Source organism: Ambystoma mexicanum, chromosome 3q (genome assembly GCF_040938575.1).
Source record: "Ambystoma mexicanum isolate Mex_15411 chromosome 3q, UKY_AmexF1_1, whole genome shotgun sequence".
NCBI lineage: Eukaryota > Metazoa > Chordata > Amphibia > Caudata > Ambystomatidae > Ambystoma > Ambystoma mexicanum.
The window spans coordinates 1,000,416,575-1,000,442,258 of NC_090926.1; the positions used below are offsets into that span (position 1 = coordinate 1,000,416,575).

The 25,684-nt window shown below is 46.0% G+C and overlaps 1 protein-coding gene across 2 annotated transcripts in view; it reads left to right on the forward strand.

Annotated features, from left to right (window-relative positions):
- TEPSIN (TEPSIN adaptor related protein complex 4 accessory protein) overlaps positions 1-25,684 on the forward strand; it is a 389,886-nt gene that overhangs the window by 165,246 nt on the left and 198,956 nt on the right. For both annotated transcript variants that reach the window (XM_069655160.1, XM_069655161.1), the window contains one exon: positions 7,695-7,762. In XM_069655160.1, coding sequence (XP_069511261.1) covers positions 7,695-7,762 — 68 coding nt within the window. The remainder of the gene's footprint in view (positions 1-7,694; positions 7,763-25,684) is intronic.

The window sequence follows — 25,684 nt, forward strand, 5'->3', positions numbered from 1 at the left end:
AGACTTGATTCAAGGCACAAACTATCCAAACTCAGCAATCAAACAAAGGATACCATAATAACATCAAATCCCGAATAAAGGAGCAATCTATTTATGTGGACTCAGAACGCTTGCTGCGGGGCCCCCTCCTGAACTGGAACATAACAATTGATCAAGATCTTTCGAGGCGGAGGAACACCAATTCTTACAACTACTTGAGACAGTCCCAGAAAGACGAGGAAAAAGCCAGTTGGGCTTGGCTCCCTGAAACACTTTCAATTGATCGAAGGGCATAGCCACGAATAAGCCAGACCAGAGAGAAACACGAACCCAAAAGGACTTTCAACATACAAAGTGATCTAACAATGGGTTTGTGGAACACGAGAGGCTTTTACCACCTGACATCTAGATCGGACGTGAACTTGGGGTCCTTTGATCTTCTCTGTCTACAGGAGACATGGCTCCTAAAGAAACCAACGATCGACGGATTCGAAATAGACTTCTCACCAGCCACTCATGGCACAACGGGCAGACCTAGTGCCAGCCTTTTGACTGCAATCGGAGCCTGCAGCGGCCTACAACTCAAACAAACCTTGATAAACAGTACATTCATCCTAGCATCTTTTGATCTAATGGCAGACCAACCCGGTCTGCAGGAACACCGATAAACCAATACTGTACCTGGTTGTCAATCTATATTGGAACCCGAAAGTCTTGAAAGAATCATCCCTTTTGACCAAGATTGGGCATCTGATAGAGGTCAGTTCAAACTCTATGGACATCGATCACATTATCATACGCGGAGATTTGAATTTGACCCTACCAAACATCGGCCAGAACATAGAGGATCAGTCACGAAACCCTGGGACAATAACCAACGGACATATAACAACTCGAGAATCTGATCAGAGAGGTAAAAGCTGGGAGGTGTGTATGGAAGGACTGGACCTTCACAACCTCCACTACTTAACTTGTTCAACCGCTAACTCCATCCCCACCTGGGAACAAGGTAACCACAAAGCTTCCTTGGATCACATGCTGTCACGACCCTCGCCCAAAATCCTCTCTGGCAAACCCATTGGCCAGGTGGAGTCAGGACTCGGGCCTCTAGAGCCTGGCATCCTCTTCAAAAGTCCTCATGGGGCCAGTCCTGGCACATATGGCGCCAGGCTCATACACCATAAAAACAATGTGCTTGGGAACTACTTTATTGTATTGTCAGCCAACATGGAGGCATCCACATAGCTTGGTTCCTAAGAACCAAGCTATGCGGCCTAGTGTTTTGGGTGTGGTAGCCTAGGGACTACTTTACCTGGACTATTTTGTTGGGGCTATTTAAACCACACCCGAGCAAGACAACACGCTCGTTACTTTGCAGCTTGCAACATGACGCTCACTGTGTCCAGCTATTCCCTCGATCCTCGGAGAAGCAGAACCTGCAAGGAGACAAAAGGAACATCATTAGCAGCAGCATATTACCGGCAGTCTTCATCTTTAAACACTCGCAGCTACTGAGAACAGCTTCCTCGAATCTGCACGCCGGACAGAACGACCTGAAAGAGGAAGATGGAGACAACATTAAAGAAAGCAGTAGAGACATTTACAAATTACGAACTGCTCAAAAGGCTTACCTGGCTCGTCGCCTCTCGGCTGGCACCACTCCGGACATTCCACTTGCGCTGAAGAACACTGCGACCTACAAGGAAGGAAAACACAGGTTAGCAAAGGCAAGACTTCGCAGCACTGCGCATAGCACTTAATTACTGCATCATAGAGCTCTTAATGCGCCATCATTTACCAGCGGGGCTCAACCAAGCCAGTTCACCGCGCTGAAGCTCCGCATACCTATGGGAGAAAAGAGACATTTTAAACAAAGAAAGGCGTGCAGGATAGCAACAAAACTAAAGAACAGCAATAAGACCTACCTGAACAATATCAAACCGGCCGGCGTCAGTGAAGTAACTGGACCGCACTCGCCCATGAAAGACAACGCGCCCCTGCAAAGAAGGCAGGACGGAGAGCACGCCTAATTCTACCACAAGGTGAGGAGAGGGCGCCAGAGGGACTGAAATCATACGGGGGTGGAGGGAGGATACTTATCCCAGTCAGTCAGTCTTCAACACAGTCCTCCTGTATTTTCAGGCAGAACCTTCCCCGCAGACCACATCAGGGCAAAGCTGAGAAGCATACCAGCAAGTAACCCGGCTGGGTGGCGTCCCTGTGGCTACCAGTTGAGTATAACACATGTCTCCAGAAACCTGCTCTCAAGAACCCTCTCATTTGAGGTGGTCAGGACACAGCATAGCAACCATAATCTTTTGACGACTACTTGGTCGGTCCCGAAAGCAAAGTCTCAGGAAAAGAGAAAGATCATGGCCCCTCCAATTGACGTCAACGGGGCAGGGACCAGACTGAGACGCACCTCTGAGTCAATAAGATCCATTTCAACACAATACACAAGTAAAATCGGCAACACCTCTTGTGGATTACTATCCTTTGCTGATTGCTAATAGGAAAAAGGAAAAATAAAAATAAAAATCAAGTACCAGCCAAAAATCCTCTCCACGCGACCAACAAACAACTCATGGAAAAAAGAAGGGAAATGAGAAGACCCCTCCGGAAAGCAAAAATCTCCCCTTTGGCACAGACCCAAGAAGCTGCCAAGAACGCAAAAAAGACCTACAAAAACTGGGTAAAAAACAATCGTGCCACACTATCTCAAGATGACTCTGAACTTATGTTAAGAACCTTAAATGGCAAACAACCAAAAGCTTTCTGGGCACTGATAGATCCTAAAGGGAAAAGCTCCAAGGACGCATTAGTCAACTGCATCGGGGAAACTCACTGGATTTCCTTCTTCTCTGACATGTTTGCTCCAATCATGGGCACAAAGCATGACCCTCATATCGACCAACACCATTCCTGGGACATAAAACAAGACAAAACGAAAATTTGTGACAAAATTCGGAAGCTGAACAACTCCTGTGTGCCAGGGCCGGATGGAATCTCCAACGTAGACCTCAAACCCATCGAGCCATGCGGATCTCTCATAGTCCAAATATTCTAACAATGCGCGGACGCCCGTTCAATCCCAAAATCTTGGAAGACAGCCGTTGTTGCCCCAATATTCAAAAAAGGTGACAAGGGAAACCCGGCAAACTACCGACCAATCGCCTTATTGTACACAATTGGGAAACTATTTGGCACCTTCCTCCTAGACAAATTCAAGATTTGGGCAGCTAACTCTGAAGCTCACGATGACTTCCACGGGATTCGTCAAACACATAGGAATAACGGCCAACATAATGCTGCTTAGCACTCTGAAGGCAAAGGTACTAGAGGGATGCCCGAAAATCCACCTGGCTTTTATTGACCTCTTCCAGGCTTTCGACACAGTCAATAGAGACAAGCTCTGGAGCAAATTGAGGAAATGGAACTGCCCCCAGTCAATTCTTAATCCAATTATCGAACTATACTGCAGAACTTCCATGAGAGTTCGATTGAACGGGCTAGGCCAACTTTCAGAGGCGATCAACACTCAGAGGCGTCAAGCAAGGATGTCCTCTGGCTCATGCACTGTAAAATGCATATATGGGAGGGAGATTACGAAAACTGGGAACCCACCGCCAGATCATTCCCACCCAATGCAGGGAACGAGAAAATAAGGAGACTCCTCTACGCCGATGACATCTTAGTACTGGATCAAACTGCCGTGGACCTCCAACAAACACTTGTCTCCCTGTCATCATACCTTTTGACTAATGACTTGAAACTTAATTCAACAAAAACAAAAGTGATGGCACTCGAAAAAACAACTGCCCGGAGAGAAAAATCGAAATGGTCCTTAGCAGGAGAACCAGTGGAAAAAATAAAGGCCTTCAGATACTTCGGAGTCACAATTAACTCAAATCGCTTCCAACTCCCAATGCAGGAAATCATGATCACAAAGGCCAAAACTATGCTAACCCAAGCACGAATAATGGACAAAAAAATTGGGAGATTCACTTTGAAGCCAGCACTAAAGCTTTACATAGCAAAAGCAGTACCAGCCATCATCTATGGAGCTGAAGTGATGCCTCTGATACCCCAGAGTATCTGGGTAAAACTAGATGGCCTATTCTGGAGGAAACTCTAGATGCTTCCGCAATCAACACTGATGGCGTCTATACGCAGAGAAATCAATGTGCTATCATTATGGGGGAGAGTGGACTTGAACACCTTGATGCTCCACAGGAAAATAAGGCTCTCTACTCAAAAGATCTTTAGGATAATCAGTGAAGAGCTAAACAAAGGCTCAAACAAAATCCTTTCTGCGTGGGATCAAGGAAACCTGCGGCTCCTTGAAGAAATAGGAACCACTTGGGAGGAATTGGAATCCAATCCAATCAAAACATCCAAAAAAATGTAAAGAAATGGACTGGATCAAAACCCTAGGAGATGCCCCTAAAAACAAATTAACTCTTGCCTTACCAACCAACCACCAAAAACAAAACAAGCCCTTGAGCGATCTGCTAAAAGGCCTGTGCAAACAAATCAGAAACACATACTTAAGGGCAAGGCTGAACCTCCTAAACACCAAGGAAATACTGTCAATCAGAGGCATTGCCACAAACAAAATTTGCCGATTTTGCAATACATCGGTGTTATGCTTGATTTATGCTTGTTCCAAAATGGTGCGGATGCGCAATGCATTCTGGGAGCACTCGGAGCCATGTTGGATATTTACTTCATACCTCAGTGAAACACTGCACACATTTTGCTGAGTGTTAGATTCACAGTGCTGAGACAAACATGCTTTTCCAAACCTGGTATGCGGTCAAGGCCATTTCTGCTGGGAAAGCTAACGTTGTTATGGCTTGCTACTGTTCTCCGTGGAGCGTGTTTTTAGAGAAGGGGAGGCACTGCGTTCCTTGGGGGGAGCGCTCGATTGACCCAGCTGGCAATCGACGGCTGTTCCTCAACTGCGCAAGTGCAATTTCCAGAATGTTCGAGAATTAACTCCCCTTTGTGGAGTGTGTATATATGCGGAAGCCCGGAAGGGGTCAGGTGAACTTCAGCCGGAGAAGGACGCTTACATCCGGCCTTCCTGTGAGCTGTGGTGCTCTCGGCCTGGCTGTTCCCGGGGTCTTCCAGCGGCTTGTGGACGAGATGAGGAATTCTGTTACGCTCACAGTGATGTATTTCTTTTTGACTTCTTTGCTTCTTCTGTGATTTATGTCCTTATTATTTTTATGAGTTATTTCTATGTATTTGTAAGCTTTGAATAAATAGCCGTAAAGAGCTGATTATCTTCTATGAGTGCGTGGCTGTGAGTTATTGTGTCTGTCTGTTCATGGTTCAAAGTATTTGCTCTATAATTGCATTGATTTATGGTTGTTTTGGTGCACTTTTCGGGGGAGAGCAGTACAATCGGATATTGTTGAAATCCTGAGGCATCTCCTATTGTCCTGCCCTGGAAAGTCTACAAAGAGAATAATCCACATGGGTCACCTGCTCAAAAACAGAAGGTGCATGGAAGAGGAACACTGGTGGAACATCCTGATGTCCGGTGGAGACACTAAAGTAGTCATCGCGGTTGGCCAGTTCCTTCAGAACATAAACTTAACCATTGGAGAAATGACCTGAAAGCAAACAGCAAAATGAAGTAACATGAAGCAAAACCATGACTAAGAAACAATCATTCAAGGAACAGTGATTCTACTCTTTGTAAAAACTGCTAAAAACAGTTAAATCAAATAAAAAAAAAATTTACAAAAAATTGCCATATCCATCAAACTGTATATAACATCGACCTATGTTTTTTTGTTTGTTTGTTTGTTTATTTATTGTGCGTGCCGAACCCAGGAGTATCGGGGCGCAGGTGAACAAAAGAGAACTTATAGCTTAGTACAGTGTTGCGAAGCAGGGTAAAACAGTTACCTCAACGTTACATGATGAGGGTGAAACAAAAGGGTACATGTATAGCAGAATGCATGTCATAATAAACATTTACATAGCAGTGAATCTATATCAAAAATACATTACATGTAGGCAGGGCTAAGTGAGTTCAGTGGGAAGGTGTAGGTTACATATCTTTCTCTAAGAGCAATTGAATTATATTCTTTCTGAATTTGATAAATGTTTGGTCAGATCTGAGTGTGTGGGGTAGGGAGTTCCACAGCTATGCTGCTCTCACTGGGAAGCTGCACTCTCCAATGGTAGAGAGTTTAAATCTTGGCACTTGAAGACAGTTGGGGTTGGCTGTTCTTAGCAGTCTTACAGGTTTTTTTCTGATAAATCGTTCTGTTAGGTACCGAGGGGCTTTGTTGTTTAAGCATTTGTGGATGAGGGAAGCCAATTTGAGATTGATTTGTTTCTAAGGTAGAGAGCCATTTGTGTTTCCTTCTTATTTCAGATATATGTGCTCTTTTAGGGATGCTTAAGGCAGCCCTAAGAGCATTATTTTGGAGCACGTGTATTCTGTTGATGGTTTGTTTGTTTGCCCCTATGTAGAGAGCATTACAATAATCAAGTTTTGATAGGATAAGGGCACTGGATAGGATTAAGCAACGGTCAGCTGTATGTGTGTAATGTGGGAGCAGCTTAACATTCTTATACCATTGTCAGTAGTTCTGTCTTCATCTAACCTTTCTAGACTGGTTTTTTGTATTTCTGTGTATGTGACCTCTCCTATAAGGTTGGCTTTCTTGTATGCAAGTTACAATTATGGGAGCAGTGCATTGACTCTATATCACTTCTGGCCAAATTGAACTCTGGGATGCCATGTCGACGCTAGTGAAAGCACCGTTGTCCCCTTGTCACTACTGTTTAATCGGTAGGTATCAGACCTCTTGCGCCTACCTTCCTTGCAACCAGTTTGGTTTTTCTCTTCACTGCGTCTCTTGCCAGTTAGCATTCTTAGGACCACGGCACGCTTCTCGCAGGTCTCCTTCACTTCTCATGATGACCCCAAAACCTCTTTTCTCATTTTCAGTAGAGAACAGAAAGACCACGGAACAGGTAAGGTTCTCCATCATGTAAAGGCCTCCATTACATAATGTAGTAGTTATTGACTAGGCAAAGAAACAACCTTCCATATTCCACATGTGCATTTTTTTTTTACAAAATGAGAGACCAGTGTCATTATAAACATTGACCTTTTTCACAATCAGTGCAACTCCGGTGTACACTATCAGTGTTTTGAATCTAGAGCATGTCAGTATCTTGGGATTCATGTTTTGCAAAATAGACCAGGAGAGTGTGTTCATAACTCATTATCTATCAAAATAAAAATGTTCCTTCTACTGCAGAGAAAGTGCTTTCATTTCTTCCAAGTTGGACAAAGATACTTTGTAAAGGCAGCTCTAGGGGTTTATCCTGTGGTTCACAAACACCATTTAATTTAAAGTAATATTCTTACCATGCAGGCTTTGTCCACTAAAAAGACTTTTGGGAGGGTGACTGATTGATTTTAGGATATTTTGTATTATGATTATCCAGAAAGACACAAGTAATGGGGCAAAACAACGAATACACCAGTCCTCAGCAGAGGGTTGGAACAGAGTGAAGGAAGAATACCAGCTCAGTGCATACATGAACAATTGCAATTGCAGGGATCAACATAAATCTCTTTGTTTCTGTAATCCCTGTATGGGTGGGCCCAGTTCATTTATGGATTCTGCTTTGTGGTATTGTGCTTCTATATGCACACTTGGCTAACATTTTTACTCTTCTAGTTTTCAGCGGCCCTCCGGACCCTCTTCATGGGAACAGCCTCTACCAGAAGGTCCGGGCCACTGCCCAGGTGAGAGTGCTGGGAAAGGTGTATAAAGGAAGGGAGGTGTATCCAACTCTGGTCAGAATTCTTGCTCATGAGTCTGCATCAGAACACTGATGCTGCTGGGGCAACTCTAGGGGCAGTACTGCAATTTAAAAGTATCAGAGAGGTGGGAAAATGGGTATGGGATTTTTTATCTGAAATAGTACCTTTTATAAACTGCCTTCTTATCAAACCCAGGTGACTGAGTTTTTATTATTAAAGGTTTTGTTTACATTTAGTGTCGTCCCAGCAATTATGTGGAAGCATTTTCTTTACCACTGCAGCCTAAACCCTTTGTGATATGTGAGTTTATGCTTTCTACCATATTTAAATGTTCTTCTTTCTTACCTAAAAAATGTGAATTTTCACCACTGAATGTTGCCTAAAGATGCCTATTTGAAACACAGCTTTTGTACTCGGCTCACTCTACATACCTCCCAAATGTGAACAAACCTCTCCCATGTGAGCCCTCCCTGAGTAACCGCTCCATTACTCCAGTGTCCAGCTCTCTCTCCTTCCCAACTGGATGGGATAGCCTACACAACTGGCTCCTCCTAGTTCCTGTTTTTCCGTCTATGCAGTTGGATGTGGGAAGAGCTTCTTTGTGCACCACCCTTTTTCAGGTCATTCAATTTCTCCTTTTTGCAGTCGCCTCTATTGGCAATATTTTTTTCTCAGCATTGCCCCCTTCTCTGTACATGCCGCTGGCGACCAGATTCAAGCAATTAATTGGATTTCATAAGCACTTCTTGGCGTATGGCCCTCAGAGAGCCAGTATAAACTGTCTAAGCTGTCTCAACCTTCCACCCAGTGAGTTCCTGTCAGTTCTGTGTGGGCATCAAATCCAGGTTACTGAGAAATCGCTTAGAAGGGCCCCATACTGCAAGCCACTGCGGTTTTCATTGAGGGACGGAAGACTTTGCATCCTAGCAGTAAGAGAGAATCTGGACCGGGTGCGGTCTCAAACTCTGCTTTGCCATTCGATACCAGTGTGTAGGTTACCATTTTAGATAGACCCAAGGAACCTTCCTTCATCTGATCAGGAGTTCAGTCAGCACGCACATACTTGCGAGTACCTCAGAGTGGGAAAGAGTCACGTTGAAATGCTTGGCTCTTGTTCCGGGTGACCTTTTTACTCTGGTCTCAGGTTCGTAGAGGAGTGTTACTGCCTCTGCTCTGTCCTGAACAGCAGGCAAAATCACTCTAAATACCGCAAGGTCTTAAAAGAAAGTAGAGTCTAGCGTCAATCTTACAGAGGTTGAGTCAAACTCTCTTCTATTGGCCTGGGATCACTATTGTCACTTCAGCGCTGTTAAACCATAAACAAGGCAAGTACTCCTCAGATTCCCATTAGAGGAAAGTTAGTGTGCATAAATCGCCTTTTCAATTCAGGTTTCTGAGTTGGAGGCTGACCATTTCATGCTTCGATACATTTCACGGTACCGCCTCAGGAGCTTTTTTGGAAACCTTTTAGAGAAGAGAGGTCTGCCAAACTACAGTTCGGGAGGTTCTCCCTCTGCTTCTCTGCCATTGGTACCGATTTTTCTGACTAACATCCATTTACCAAAGACAGTGGTATTGAATGTGTAGCAACTTACGGTACCACTTCTATAGCACCTCCATTACCCAGGGCTGATATCCCAATCTCGGTGGACGCTTTTGCATCTCCTGTGACTTCTTCAGAAGAGGTGCTTATTTCCTGGCCTTTCGGTGCCATATACAGAGATCATTAAGTCTAACTTGCCAGTAAGCTTTCACATAGGAATTTAACTCTAGTCGGTCCATCCATCCCCTTTTCCCCTTGGGTACCAACAGAAGTACCAGTCGACCCTCCTCCTCCGAAGGTTCCCAGAATTGTCTACGTTCTGAATTCTTTGGATGAAGATGGTGAAATTCCTATTCACTCTGCGAAGCAGTTCCATGTGGTAATGTCCAAGGCAATGCAGATTTTTGATTCATTGCCCCTTGAAGTCAATAAAGATCTTAGCAACACAAAATCCAGGGCTATACATTCTTCAGTTTGTATGTGAAGGCATGCCTATTTGAAGACTGCATTGCTACATTCTGATATCCAGGATAAATGGATGGAAACTTGTAAGACAGGTGGGATTACCACAAAGTCATTGAGCCATTTCTGTACCCTCCAGATAGTTTAAAACCCTCTGCTGTCTTCAGAGTGTTCAAGGCAGGTCAATCTGCTAAAGGTAAACATTCTGGTTCTTCTACTTCTTCTTTGTTTGCCACAAAAATGTGATTTTGCTCAAGCTATAAACCCACAGTCTCAACCACTACCAGTCAGAAAGCTTCTCCAAAATCTACTGGATTCCAAGGTGGGGGAGGCATGCTCTTCAATTTGTACCCAGGCATCCCCAGTGAGCGGAAGGTTTTCCCCCTTTTACGAAGCCTTGCTGTGCATCAGCATAGATGATTGGGTGCTCTCTATCCTATAGCAAGGCCTGGCCTTAAACATTCCATCCTTGCCGCCATTGTCTCCACCAAAGTTTCAGAGGTCTACGTAATTGCGCACGCCGGAGATTTAGAGTCTGCTCTGCTTCCAAGCGATAGAAATTGTTCAAGAAAAAGACCAGGGTTTCTACTCTCGTTACTCCAGTATCAGAACAAAACAGGTGGAATCCGACACATTGCAGACCTCTTGGAACTCAACAAGTTCCTTACTTTGGAGTTGTTTCACATGACAACTAGATTTTGTTGGCCCTCTGGGTGGGGGTTTGTCTGACATCTGCCTATTTCCATATCCTCTTCAAGAATGAGCACCGTCTGTACCTCAGGTGCCCACTGGTTGGCCAGCACTACTAATACAGGTGCCTTTGTTTCAGTTTGAATGGAGCCCCCAATGTCTACACAAAATTGCTTTTGGTGGTGGCAGCTTTTCTTTGGCCCCAGAAGATCTACATTTACCCCTACCTGGTTGATTGGTTGATCACGGCTCCCTCTCGGGAGGGAAATTTTAACAGCCTCTGTCATCATTTTTCCATCATCAAACATCTGATTGGTGGTTCCAGAGCCTTCTTGGACTGATGGCCTTGTGCATTCTAGTTGTACCTGTGGCCAGACTCTTGCAGTTAGATATACTAGCAAACTGGGACCAACTGCTGGGCCCTTCACTTCATGAGACGATCCACCAGGAAGGAGATTGGGAGTCCCTTAAGTGGTGAACTTTGGAGAAGAACCTCCTCAAAAGGGCTCTTTTCCCTTCTCCTTCTCAAATCTCAGTGACGACTGACTGCTCCCTCTGAGTGGGGGGTCACTTTTAGGCCCACCAGACTTATGGATTGTGGGGTCAACATAAACTTCTTGGCGTTGAGGGCTACATTTCTATGTCTCAAATCTTCCCTCCCTCTCATCCAAGGGATGGTGATTTGTGTGTTCACAGACAACACCACAGCTGTGTTCTATTTAAACAAGCCGGTGGGAACTAAATCCGCCTCTCTATGCTACCCTACTTGGGAGTCTTGTGAGTGGTATCTTCTGAACCACACTCAACTTGTTGCACACTCACCTAGATAAGCAAAGTAACGTAAAGGTGGACTCTTGAGCAGTGGGAGTTAAACAAGTACATAATCTTTCCAATTTTTCAGAGATGGGGTAAATCCCATGGTGGACTTGTTTGTTTTATGGAGAACCATCTGTGTCAGAAATACGTCTTGCATCAAAGGAAGGATCTCCACTTTCTGGGAGAGGCCTTCAGCATGGACTGGTCAGGAAAGACTATTTATGCTTTTCCCCCTTTTCCTTTAATTGTCAGGACACTTAGATACTCACAATTGCATGGTCTAATCCTCGTGGGTACCTCACTGGTCCAAAGGCGTTTTTTCAGATGTCCTCCTGCACTATAAGGACATTTGTCACTTCCTTCCTAAGACATGAGATCCCCTAATTTCACAAATGAGGTGATATTTTACACCCATGCTGAGCTTGGGTGTTTGGAGAAGTAGTCTATGCCAATGCTGGAATCTCTGATGAGAACATAATCGGTCATGTGCACTAAACTGAAGGATTCCATATGATCCGCTATAAGGCTAATTGCTCAGGTTATGTTGTTGTTCTCAACCCAAATATATGAATCCGTGCAAGGAGTTGCTGGACAATGTTTTGTCCTTTCTGACCATTTAGCAACTGGCATTCAGGTTTACTCCTGTCAACATTATTTGTCTGCCATAGCCGCCTACCTTAATACGTCTAAGGAGACCTTTTTATTTGAAGAATTAAATGGGTAACCAGCATTTTGAGGGGCCTGCTCACCTTGACCCTCCGTTCATAGAACCTCTTCCTTCATGGGACCTTAAAGTGGTTCTGGCTGCCATTGTATGTATAGACCCTTTTGATCCTTTCATTTCTTGAGACTTGGACTTCATTACATGGTGGCCATCACTTCTGCAAGGAAGGTGAGCTTCTGGATCTTTCTTTGGATGATACTTATATTACCTTCCAAAGAAACAAGGTTGTCCTCTGTACTAAGCCATCTTTTATTCAGATTTTGTCTGATTTTCATTTTCATCAGGAGATTTTTTTTTAACGGTCTTCCACCGTAGACCTCACAATTCCTCATTAGCAGAGACTTTGCACAATCTTGATATGGCAGGAACTTTGACGTTCTACCTGGAGAGAACAAAGTCAGGAAATCCGACTGTCTGTTCATTACTTAAGATAGCTTTTCCCCTGTGAGCAGTGTGAGTAAAGCTACTATCCCTAGACCTTTCAATGGGACCCCCAGAATATCCGCTGACTGTTTTTGTGACGCTGATCCTTTTTTTTTTAGTAAGTGAGGTCTTTTTCAGACTCAACTAATTAACCTCACTTCGCTTTGCGGGCAGATTAGTGCTTAGGGCCTACCAGTACAGGGTGTCCTTGTCCCGCATTGATGTCTGTTGTGTAGCACTATTACCTCCATTGATGACATAAGTGCAGTGGAACATTGTTCCCCCTTTCTTGTTACTTTAAGGAGATTGGTCCAGGCAGCATGGCAGCAGTAGTACCTTTTTTATTTTATCGTTTTTTTTAACTGCAAGGTGTTTCCCTTTGACTAGCATACTGGCCAAGATGGATAACCTCTGTACTTAAGCCGTGTCTTTCCGGCTTACCATCTATGTTGGCAGCCTTCCTCGCTGGCAGGCGTAGTAAATGGCCATATATGGTTACACTCTTCGCTGGCTCTGGCCAGATCCCAAGAAGGAGCCTTTTTGTGCCTTAGATTCACATCCAAGCCAGAATTGTCACAATTGTACCTGATTAGGCTATCCATGATTGAAGAGGCACTCAGGGTTTCATTGTTGCAGGACCAGTGATAGGTGGGGCTGAGGTAACCCCCAGCCCAGGTTTCTGTTTATCAAGAGTGGATGTAGAGCCATTTGGCAGGTTGAGCACTAGAACTTGCAATCGAAGCATGGGAGAACACAGAAAGATGCCAAGACTAATGCTGAGACGAGTGCTGCCAAAGTCAACTCTTGGACCACAATGCTCTGCTATCTATCGACCAGAGTATACCTGCATGCTGTCTCCCTCCTCTTTCGACGTCCTCTCCAAGCCTGTGGAAGACGCTCATTGCTGATCCTGAATAGTGACACCTCTGTGCTAGGACTTGTGCAGACTCCAGCGTGTTAGGGAGACTGGCTCTGAGGCTCTGCTATTGTTGCTCTCCACAAGAAGAGGACTGAAGTATTTTGTTTGCTCTCACGGTCTCCTTCAGATACTTGGTGGGTGTAGCATCACCGAGCTACGGCTTATTCATGGGTACCAAAGCAGTGGTCGTTCGTCTACAGCCGAGGTGTAGCCTGGTGGTATTTGGAAGCTTGAGGTTGCAATTTGAGTCCGGAATCACTGACTTCCCTGACGCAGCTGTCGAACTAAGCCACCTCTGCACCCACGAACCCAGAACTCCGAATAGTGCAACCAGTGGTGTGAACAGTCATCCGCATCAGCCTAGATTTATCCGGAGTTAATGGACTTCTTGGTTGGGATTTCAGAAGTTGGGCTGCTTATCTCTTTTGTGGTCCCCTGTTCTGCATTGAATTCATTAGTGTTTAAAGTCCTGCCTTAACTCTGGCGTTGGAACCTAGGAATAGGAATCCTGTGTCGAGTCCTTATAGACACATAGGATTGTTGGTTTCTGTTAGGGAGAATTCTCAGATATGTGCTAATTTCCTTCTACTTTAGAGACCCCCAGCTCTTTCGCTGAACTTTGGAACTTTGTACTTGTAATCCTTTGTGATTTTGACTCTTTTGACTTTGGAGTCTGACAAACTCCATAGTCATTATCTTTACATTGTGACACACAGCACCTTCAGTGCAGTGCCACAGGGAAGTCTCTTAGATTTTCCAAAGGTTTAAATACCTTCTCTTGGTGAAACTACTTTTTCCAAGAGCAGTGAAATAAAATTGACATTACTTAGATTTTGTAACTTTCTAGACCCAGCACACACTATCTTACAATAGGGTACTGGAGGGGTTACTTCATATCCGCTTTGTCTAGTTTCTCATGTAATATTTGTGTTACCCTTACTACAATTAATGGCTGGTGGCAGTGGTTTGCTTTTTTCCTACCATTGTATGTTTTTACCGCTGGCTGCAATTGCAGCTGCAGTAAAGCACCCATGGGTACCCATTTAGTCAAAATGGACACAGTCTTCTTTTTCCACCATTTCTTGTTTGGAAGGTCCTTCTTGAGATTTACTGTGCATGCCAAACCAGGTTTGGTCCCTTTGTTCATTTTTTCTTTGGTGGCATTCACTGGTGAAGCACGCTTCGAGGGGATTGGGTCCTCCGACGTATTCCATATCTATGACAGTAATCACCACAGCTGTGCTACTTTGGAAAATCTTTCGGTGTCTGCGTCCTACGTCGATATGCCGTCCTCGAGGACCTCCTCCGACGGCCGTATCCTCAGTTCCGTTTTTTCCACGAATGTGTTCGCTTCGGAGATCTCGACGCGCCTCGACTCTTTGGAGTTTCTGTTCTTTCGGTTCTTAGAACCTATTCGTTGCGAAGTTTATCGGGATGTCTTCCTCTTCTTCCACCCCGCATCTGGGCTTCAAGAAGTGTGGGGACTGCGGGTCCAAGATGTCGGTGAGAGACTTGCACAACGCCTGCCTCTGGTGCCTCGGGAGGCCCACGACACGGATGATTGTGTCAACTGCCAGTCGCTTACGTCCAAGGCCTTGCGGGAGCGTAAGAAGAAGCTGTCAGTCGGTAAGGTGTCCAAGCCCCGAAAGTCGAGGTCCCCTGGGCTTTCGACGGACGATTCGAGGGGCGACTCTCCGCATTGTCGTCGTAGGTCTCAGTGGTCTCGGTCCCGGAGTGGATCCCGCCACTCTGCCTCTTCGAGGCACTCCCGGAAGCGCCGTCATCGGTCGCCTTCCCCATCCTCGTCCGAGGACTCCGCACGTCAGCGGGTTGCTTATCCCACCAAGCATGCGACTCCGCAGGAATGGGCTTCCTTCGGTAAGAAAATGTTGGCGATTCTTGAATCGCAGGGCACCCGTCCGTCCGCGCCTCCATGTGGGGTCGGGCGTGACCGTACTATAGACACCGTTCGCACGCCTTCGGGCTCGGGTGGGCGGCACGATTCACGGGAAAGGTCCTGCTCGGACAAAGGGAATCGTTCTAGTCATGCCCGTTCCAGGTCCCGGTCCATGACGCCCTCGAGACCGTGTGCACCTGTGAAGTCTTCGAAGAAGACATCGACGCCTGTGGCGCCGAGGTCGTCGAGGGACTCTCTCGATGCTCTGCCTCCGAGGAAGTCGTTGACGCCATCGGCGCCCAGGCTGTCTAAGGACACACTCGGGGCTCTGCCCTCGAGGCCTATGTCCAAGCCATCGATGCTTTCAGCGCCGCGCTCGACGCCACATCACTTGACGCCTTTCGAGGCTGTTTTGTCAGAGGTACCCCGTGGCACGGTGGAAGCCCCTAGAAAGGCTCTGGCCAAGGCCAAACATGTCTTTGTTCCCCATTCTGTGCCCACTTTCCACCATCTTGATTATATTTCTGAGGTGGATGAGGGTTCTGAAGATGGGATGGTTCCTGATATGGTAACAGACGAGATTATCTCTGGACATAGCCAGATGGAGGATCTGCGCCAGTCGCTGCACGACGCCAGTGGTCTGGACACCTCTCCGGAGGTGGAGTTCTGTAGGCCTGAGCCTGGCACCCATGCTGAGTCCTCGTACCGGCGCCTTATGTCGAGGGTCACCGAGTACTTGGGGTGGTCTGCTCCACCAGGGGATTTTCTGCAGGATGACCTGACAGATATCCTCGATCAAGGTACACCAACTCACCCGGTACTGCCATTCCATACGGCTCTGCAAAGGAGGGTGGCGGCGGCTTGGACTACTCCGGAGAGTCTCCCGGCAGTGGGCAAGTCTTTGCCGCGAAAATACCGCCCAGCCAGTAGCGACCCCTGCTACTTGACCACGCACCCCACTCTGGAGAGTTTGGTGGTGCAGGCCGCTACAGCCCCAGCAAAGCAGGCATCGTATCCTACCATCCCTCTTGATGGGGACGACAAGAGTTTTGATGGTTGGGCGAAGAAAGTGTTTTCTTCAGGGGGTATGGCTCTTCAGGCAGCCAACTCCGTATGTGCCTTGTCACGTTTCACGCACACTCTGTGGAACTGTTTCCTTGGCAGCTGAACATATTCCCGAAGGGGACGAACGGGATGGTTTTCTTGCTATGATACAGGATGGCATGGATGCCATGTGTGAGGCCGATCAGTCGGGTCGGGTCTGGACATGGCAGATTGCGTCAGCCGGTCCATGGCGGAGAGCACCGTAATACGCAGGTTTGCGTGGTTACGGAAGTCGGGGTTTGCTCCTGATGTGCAAGCCTGACTCCTCAACATGCCCTTTGATGGTGTACATCTTTTTGGCAGCAAGGCTGACGAGGGCCTTGAGAGGCTGCAGACCTCCAAAGCTGCAGCGAAGTCGTTGGGCGCTGCAGTTCGACAACCTGCGCCTTTTCATCCTAGGGGAGAGCAATGGAGGGGAGGTTCCTTTCGTTATTACTCATCCTTTAGTAAAGCGAGAGGAGCTGCTAGTCACAGGGGCCACCGCAGGAGTGCCAGAGGTGGAAAACAAGGTACTCGAGGTACCAAGGCCGCTCGGACAGTTGCCTCTTTGCCCTCAGGCAACGCTGCAGCCGCTTCAGCTCAGTCATGAGGCCATGTCCCATGGTCCGCCGGTTGGGGGAAGGCTGGCGCAGCATCTTGTAGAATGGCGTGCCATTACTTCAGATGTGTGGGTTCTGGAGATCATAGCCCACGGTTACTGTCTTCCTTTTCGGCAGAGGCCTCACGACAATCCACTAGGGAATCTCTCTTTGAAGAGTCCAGATCTGCTCCTTGCGCAGGAAATTCAAGCTCTGCTGGAGAAAAGCGCCATAGAACTGGTGCCTTGTAGCAGAGAGGAACAAGGGATGGTATTCCCCTTATTTTTTGATTTCGAAGAAAGACGGGGGATTGAGACCCATCATGGACTTGCACCGTTTGAATTAACTCCTCAGGAAGGGCAAGTTCAAGATGGTTACTTTTTCTCAAGTCCTCTTCTTCAGGACTGGTTGGTGTCTCTCGACCTCAAGGACGCTTATTTTCATGTGCCGATCCATCCAAAGCACAAGAAGTAGCTGAGGTTCGCGGTTGGCGACTCACACTTTCAGTTTCGGGTCCTGCCGTTCGGATTGACCTCCGCCCCGAGGGAATTCACCAAGCTCATGGTAGTGGTGCAGCGCATCTCAGGAAAGGGGGGATTCACGTCTACCCCTACCTGGACGATTGGTTGATCAGGGCGCGCTCTCCCGAGCAAGTCCTGGATCATCTGTCCGTCACCTGCCACTCCCTCCACAAGCTGGGCTTCTCCCTTGACGCCAACTCAGAGGCTCCAGTACATCGGAGCAGTGCTCGACACGTCCCTGTGGCAGTGTTTTCCTCCCCGGGTGAGGGTTCATCACATTCAGCAGATGGTACAAAAGTTCCAACATGCCCAGAGTCTCCCTGCATTCAAGTTCTTGAGATTGCTCGGCCTCATGGCATGCTGCATTCTTCTGGTGCCAGAGGCCAGGTTGCGGATGAGATCTTTGCAATGGGCACTCAAGCTCCAGTGGTCTCAGTCCTCCGGCAGGATGTCGGACCCCGTTCAGGTGCCGCCCTCGGTCGCCCAGGACCTTCTGTGGTGGGCCGTCGAAAGCAATCTGTTGAAGGAGGCTCTGTTTTGTCTGCCCTGGCCGGAGGTGACGATCGTGACGGACTCGTCCCTCATGGGATGGGGAGCTCATGTCAACGAACTGACAGTCAGCGGTCGTTGGTCTCCGTCGGAGTCCAGACTCCATATCAAGGTTGGCCTGAAGGCTTTTCTGCCGACTGTGCGAGGAAAGAATGTCCTGATTCTGACAGACAACACAGTGGCCACGCACTACCTCAACAAAAAGGAGGGGGGGTAGGGTCACTTCCTCTGTGCAGGGAGGCGATGCAGCTCTGGTTCTGGGCAATCCAGCAGGAAATTTCGATCTCGGCAGTTCATCTGGCAGGAGATGAAAACGAGACGGGGGACGCTCTGAGCAGGCAGAGCGCGATCTCTCACAAGTTGGAGTTGGCTCAGGAGATTCTCCTTGAGATCTTTGCCCTTTGGGGGCCTCCTCAAGTTGATCTCTTCCCCTCCAGTATCAACCGGAAGTGCGAAAGGTTCTGCTCACGGGAATTTCCTTCAAGAGGAGCCTTAGGAGACGCATTCGTAGTGGAGTGGTCATTCCCACTGCTGTACGCGTTTCCTCCAGTCCCCGTCATCCCGCAAGTACTGCGGAGGTTACAGAGGTTCGGTTCCCGGATGATCCTCATTGCTCTGGCATGGGCCAGGAGGACGTGGTACCCGGACCTTCTCGACTTGTCCATCTGCCCTCCACGTCGTCTTCCCTACCGAGACGATCTGCTCTCACGGGAGGGGGGTCAGGTTCTCCATCCAGAGGTCGGATCCCTCAACATTCACGCTTGGCTTCTGAACGGTTGAAGTATAAGGATTGGGACCTCCCTGAAGATGTGGAGGTGGTGTTGCTTTCGGCCAGGCGGCCGGCGACAAAGTCCCTGTACCGTTGCCTTTGGAGAAAGTTCTGCGACAGGTGCAGGGTTAAGAATGCGGATCCTTTTTCATGTGACATTCCTGTGGTTCTGTCTTTTTTGCTTTCTTTAGCCCACAGGGGCTTGCAAGTGGGTACCGTTAAAGGTTATCTGGCGGCACTGTCCATATTTAAACGCTCGTCTGAGGAGTGTTCTTATTTTAAAATTCCTTTAATTTCTCAGTTTCTAAAAGGGCTCACTAATGTGTTCCCTCCGTCACCTTTCCAGGTGCCCGGTTGGGATTTGAACCTTGTTCTCAAGTTTCTAATGGGTGCTCCGTTTGAGCCTTAACATTCTTGCGATTTGAGACTGCGAACTCTTAAAACTGTATTTTTAGTTGCGGTCACAGTTACGGGCACTTTCAGTTGAGCCACCCTTCACTGTGTTTCATAAGGATATGGTTGTCCTTAGAGTTCGTCCTTCCTTTCTTCCGAAGGTGGTGTCGGAATTTCATTTAGGCCACAAAGTTATTCCGGCATTTTATCCTCCTCCGCATCCTGGTAAGGACGAGGAGAGGCTCCATAGGTTAGATCCTAGGCGAGCTTTAAGTTTCCACATTTCATGCATGTCCCGGGTCCGAGTGGACAATCAACTCTTTATTGGTTTCGCTGGAAGGCGTTTGGGACAAGCTGTTACTAAGCAGACTTTGTCTCGATGGATTATCTTGGCAATTTCTGAAAGTTACCGCTTGGCGGGTAAGGACCCTCCAGTAGGCTTGCGGGCCCATTCTACCAGGGGTATGGCTGCCTCTACTGCCCTGCAGAGGGGTGTTCCTATTCGTAACATCTGTGATGCTGCCACCTGGGCTTTGGTCTATACTTTTGTATGTCACTACTCCCTCGATTCTATCCGTGGGCAGGGTCTAGCCTTTGGCAAGGCGGTCCTTTATTCTGCAATTTGATTGGGCATTCTAAATTTCTATATTCTAAATTCTTTTCCCACCTCCTTGCTTGGTACTGCTTTGGGAGTCTGTCATAGATATGGAATACGTCGGAGGACCCAATCCCCTCGAAGAACAAGTTACTCTCTTACCTGGTAACGTTCTTTCGATGGGATGGTCCGACGACGTATTCCATATCGCTCCCTCCCTGCCATCCCCGCTACAGAATTTCTTATGCGATTGCAGCTTGCGTTTCCGCAAGGCTTATGTGGTCAGACTGGCAGAAGATTGGTGCCACACGTTCTGGGGAAAAAACTACAACTGAGGCTACGGGCATCGTGCGTCCTACTTATAACATCTGGTGACGTCGGCCATCGGAGGAGGTCCTTGAGGACGGCGTATGGACGTCATCGACGCAGGACGCTGACGGCGAAGATTTTCCGAAGCTGCACATCTGTGGTGATTGCTGTCATAGATATGGAATACGTCGTCGGACCATCCCATCGAAAGAACGTTACCAGGTAAGAGAGTAACTTGTTCTTCTGGCTCCAGTGTGTCTGGCAGAGGCAGGAAGTGAGGCAGGTGCTCGAAACTCCCTGTGCTTAATCCCCTTGGTTACAGGAATGCACCCAAAGGTGATTGGCCAGCTGGCTGTCCTTGGAGGACAGCACCCTGCTGTGTGATTGACAGCTAGGCTGCATCATCACTTTGTAGCAGGATTCCCTGATCTGCAAAGAGCGTGTCAGCTTTGGGATATCTTTCCAAATGGATTGCATGTCCTCAATAGTTATTATTGCCTCCAACGATCTCTGCCATCTCTGGGTATACCGCAAATCATTTATTATATGCTCCTCGTATATCAAACAATAGAGGTTCTATATAAGAGATTTTTCTTTCGGATTCGAGATCAAGAACCTCTCGAATGCCGTTAGTTGTCTAGTGGCCGCAGCCTTATATGGAGGAGCTAGTATCCAACGTCTAACCTGAAAGTACTGGAATCGCTCCGATTCTTGAAGACCCAATTCTTTTTTGCATTGGTCAAATAATTAGAAATGCGTACCTTGAAACACGTCTCTAATTTTATTACATTTAGCTTTTTTCCAATTAATAAAGGAGCCTCTATCCAAACCTGCATTCTTGGTGAGGGACTGTTTGTGATGACACCTGCTGCAGTACCTACGCGCCCCGTTAAATTAAAAGGGTTTGTCCATGAGAGTTGAGGTGATGTTAAAGATCTTGCGTCGCACCAGGTTTAGCTACTACGGAGACTTAGAGTCCCTCCACTCCGTTTGTGACAATATATAATGGTTGTGTTGAGCTATCCCTTGATAGTGCGCCGAAAAATAATGGAATGGCAAGTAGTGATGATTAATCAATTCCTGTTTATTTTTGTGATGTTAGAGCCTTTGTGGATGACACGTGTTTCGGCAGAGCTGCCTTTATCGAATCCAGGCTTATTAAATGAAAAGAAAATGAAAAGAAAATGCCATAAGGGAATTTGAAAACACACTAAGAAGAAAAAATATATACATATGTACGTATAGTCATCTGGCTGAGAAATACTACATACAGAAATATCTAAATTGAAATAGTGTAAAACATTGCTGAATTTATTGAAGAGACCCACTGCCTTTACAGGAGTATAATCACCTATTGCACCATTTGTAAAACGAATAAAAGAAGAAATTAACAGAAGGAAAATAAGCGTAAGCGATGAGTCTTGTGGTACATTATGTGAAAAGTTCAAAGCGAAAAAAGAGGGAGTTTAAGATCAGATAGTGCCCGAAGGGGACATAGGTCTACCTCTAAATGTGAGAGGAGTGAACAGGTTGGGAAAGAGTAGATAAACATGCACATGGCAGCTATTTAGTGACAGTGCAGGCGCTTTTTCTTACCTATATAGATAGCTCATAAGTCACTGCATAATGCATAAAGGTGCTGAAGTTCACAGGGATGAATCCCTCCTAAGTATAAAACATATAAACAAGTTGTTGGAAATGGATTCCAGGGATGTAGTGGCAACTTATTTGAACAAGTGTTTAAGTTTAAGTAAAAAAAAAAAAAAAAAAACCCCTACGTAGTGCGCAGGCACGCAATATGTAAGAGTAAAACTAGGTCAGTCATATGTTATGTTTCAACAATATACATAATAGCTAACTGATGGTTCATAAAAACAACCCGTGGTGACATAAATTGTAACGGCTTCAAAATGCTAACCGTGAAAAAAAAAAAAAAAAAAAAAACGAACGAAAATACATAGTTCTGGAACACGTGCATTTTGGTAAAGCACACATGTGAGGTTTAAGGAAAGCATCAAGTCTCAGAGGGAAGCCCCTGTGCTTGCCCACACAAAAGAAAGGGTCCTACCTGATACAAAGAAGTCCTCCGTATGTCCGAGTGTCCTGTGTTTACCACATTGGGTGTAATGAATAAAAGGCAGAAAAGTCCTATGTCTGTTACTATTACTGGCGGCCATATTTTGGGAATGGGAAGCGTACTTGGGCTGCGCATAGTGGTTTATGTCCCATTTTGTGATGGGGTTGCTGCATTTTGAACTTGGAAACATATACTTAAGGTGTGGGATTAAGCATGAATATAGTCCTATAGGTGCCTATATTGATGTTAGAGAAATACATACAGAACACGAATTTGGTGCAAGTACAATATATTGGATGTAGCATGATGAGATGAATTCGTGGCTGATCAAAACGAAAATGGGGTATTATAGGAAACGTAGTGTGCAACTGTTGGTGGTGTTTCCCGCATGAGAAAAGCCCTTTTTTAACCTTCCTTCCTGCCCATGCAAATTTTGTGCTTTGAGATAGCTGTGTTATTACTGATGGGGTAAGGGATAAATTCAGTATTTCTGATTTAGTGTAATTTATTTTCAGGCTTGCTACTTTACCAAAGTCCTCCAACTCTCGTATGACCGTTACCAGGGACTCTACCGTTTTTTTCACTGTGGCAACATGTCATCTGCGAACGCCATTATCGAATGTTTACTCGTCCCAAATATTATCCCGTGTATTGTTTGCGATTGCCTCATTTTTGTTAAGAAGGGTTCAAAGTGTATTGCATATAATAGTGGAGATAATGGGCAACCCTGCTTTGTTCCTCGGCTCAACACTATAGATGTAGAAATCTGCCCATTTATCGCTATTCTGATCATAGGATCTTTTATAGTTCGCTTGTATCATTTTCATAAATTCTGGACCAAATCCCATGGCCTCCATTGTTTTAAAGCGAAACGACCACTCCACTAGGTCAAATGCTTTCTCTGCATCCAATGACCGAAAGGGTGCGGGTTTATATATATTTTTTTTGTTGGCTTATTTTTTCTATCAAGTGACACGCCCGTCTAGTATTGTCACGTGTCTGCCGATTTTCTAATAAACCCCTACTGATCTGGTTGGATCAGGCTTGGCAAAATGTCCACTAATGTATTAGCTAAGATTTTTGTATAGATTTTTGCATCAAGATTGATCAATGCTATGGGTCGATATGAACCACATGCCGTTGGGTTTTTGTTTAGGAAAAAATAATCAATTTGGCTTCTTCCATAGATGTTGTTATCCTGCCCGTGCTTTTGAATGAATTGTATAATAGTACTAGTTTCGGCCAAAATGGAATGATACATTTTATAAAACCATGCTGTATAATGGTCCTGTCCCGGGGGTTTGTTCTTGGGGGGGGGGATTCTTAATTGCTTGTATAAGTTCCTCGATTGTTATTTCCCTCTCCAGTTGTTGTCATGTCTGAGGTGTAATATGGCGAAGTGTAACTAAGCCTAAGTGTTCTTATTGAGATAGGGAGTCCGGGTTATCTGATTCATACAGTTTAGAGTAAAACTCCACAAATTGTAAGATAATTTGAGGTGTCGGCGACACCATATCACCATTTTTATCTTTCAATCCTACTATTGTGCGCGAGGCCTGCCTCTGCCTTAGCTGTCTGCCCAGCAACCAATCTGCTTTATTCACCTGAATGTAGTATTTTTGTATCGCGTATAGCAATCTTTTTTCAGACTCTGCTACCCTGCATAGCTTATGTCTAGCTGCCCCGCCTAGATCAGTCCCCCCCAAACGATGCTTTAAATGAGTCCCATATTCTGTCTATAGAGATTTCCCGTGTATCATTTATCTCGAAGAATTCTTCAATGTTTACCCATAAGTCGTCTTTCTGAGTAGGGTCCCTGAATAATTCAGAAGGGCATACCCATGTCCACAACCCAGATCTCATTCATTGCAATTGAAACTTCAGTTCCAGTGGAGCGTGGTCAAAAATTGTTATTGGAAGTATCTCTATTCCTGAGACATTGCCCAGCACACCAGCTGATGACCATACATAATCTATGCGTGAAAATGAGTTGTGGACATGGGAATAAAATGTGTAGCCTTTTTCGGTACCTTAAGCGTTATCCACACATCAAAAACTGCCAGCGGTTTTATTTTACTACAAAGTCCTTGTTCCGGCGGTGGGTTGTGTATATCTTGTCTTGGCGCTTCTATCATTCACTGGGTCCCACGCCAAATTAAAATCCCCAAAAATTAACTGTTCTATCATAAATGTTTCTAGTTCTATTAATTTCTTTTTCAGAAAACTGTCCTGACCTGTATTTGGGGTGTATATTGCTACTTTTGATCGAGTCTGTCGAGGGCCTCAAATAGGGATCTGCCTTCCCGGTCCAATTTTGTATCCGTTATTTTTAGTTGTAACCCCTGCCGAAACGCAATTATAACCCCCGCCACTTTCCCTGGCGCATTAGCTTGAACAATTGTGGAGCAATGTTGAATATGAAGACAGGATTTGTTTCTCTGTCTTATGCGGATTTCCTGTAGAATTAAGATTTCAGGACGATGCCAAGACAAGAATCCCTCCAATTTCTTACATTTGACTCGAGTATTCAGCCCTTGAATATTAAATGATATCGACTTGAGAATTAAACCGTTTCAAAACTCCATTTATCATTGGGCCTATGCCCCACAAATTCGGATCGATTGCGCTTGGCCACTTCAGTCTGCGGTATTCACCCTCCCTCAACCCTGTGTATGGCCCCAATTCCTCTCCCTCCCGCCCCCCCTAGTGTGATCCACAGTACCTAGTGTACCGACCTTGTTCCCTTCTCCCTTGCAGGCCACCATTTCTTCCCGGGATCCCATTAGGGTATCCTAAAACCCTCTGCTCCTCCAATCCGTAGATTCCAAGTGGAGCGTTCCGTACCTAAATTAATGTTAGCATCTTATTCAAATAAGCTCCTCTCACCCTCATTTCTTTTCGTTCACTTTTTCTTCCCCATTATCAGACCAGGCAGACGGAGTCCAGTGGGACCCACCCGGCCTCCCAGCCCGCGTATCACCAACATCACTGGAGAATCTTCCCCACATTCACTCTGGAGACTCCCATTTGCGTTAATTGTTGCTCTGCATTTTCTCCTTCGTCTTCATTGATTCTCACCAGTTCCAATCCTTCTGCAAGGCATGTGATCCTATGTTGCCTCCCATCAAGTGAAAAAGTGATGCCAAATGGAAAATTCCATCTGTATCTAATTTTCTTTTGTTGTATCACTCTCACCACGGGTTGCATTTCCCTGCATTTTTGTACAGAAATCGGGGAAAGATCTTGATATAGTTGTAACGTTGCTCCATTGTACGTGATGTGTTCTGTTTGTCTGGCTGCCCAAAGAATTTGTTCCTTTTGGTGATATAACCTGCTTGTTGCCAGTACATCCCTTGGGCATAAGCCAGGGTCCCCTCTTCTCTGGCCCACCCTGTGAACTCGATCTAGCAATACGTCTTCCTCAATTTTGCCCGAAGTAGCTCTCTGAAGATCGTAGTTATGGCTTCTTTCAAGTCAACGTATGTAAATTATTTGGGGTGATTCCTGACCCGAATATTTGCCCTGCAAGACCTAT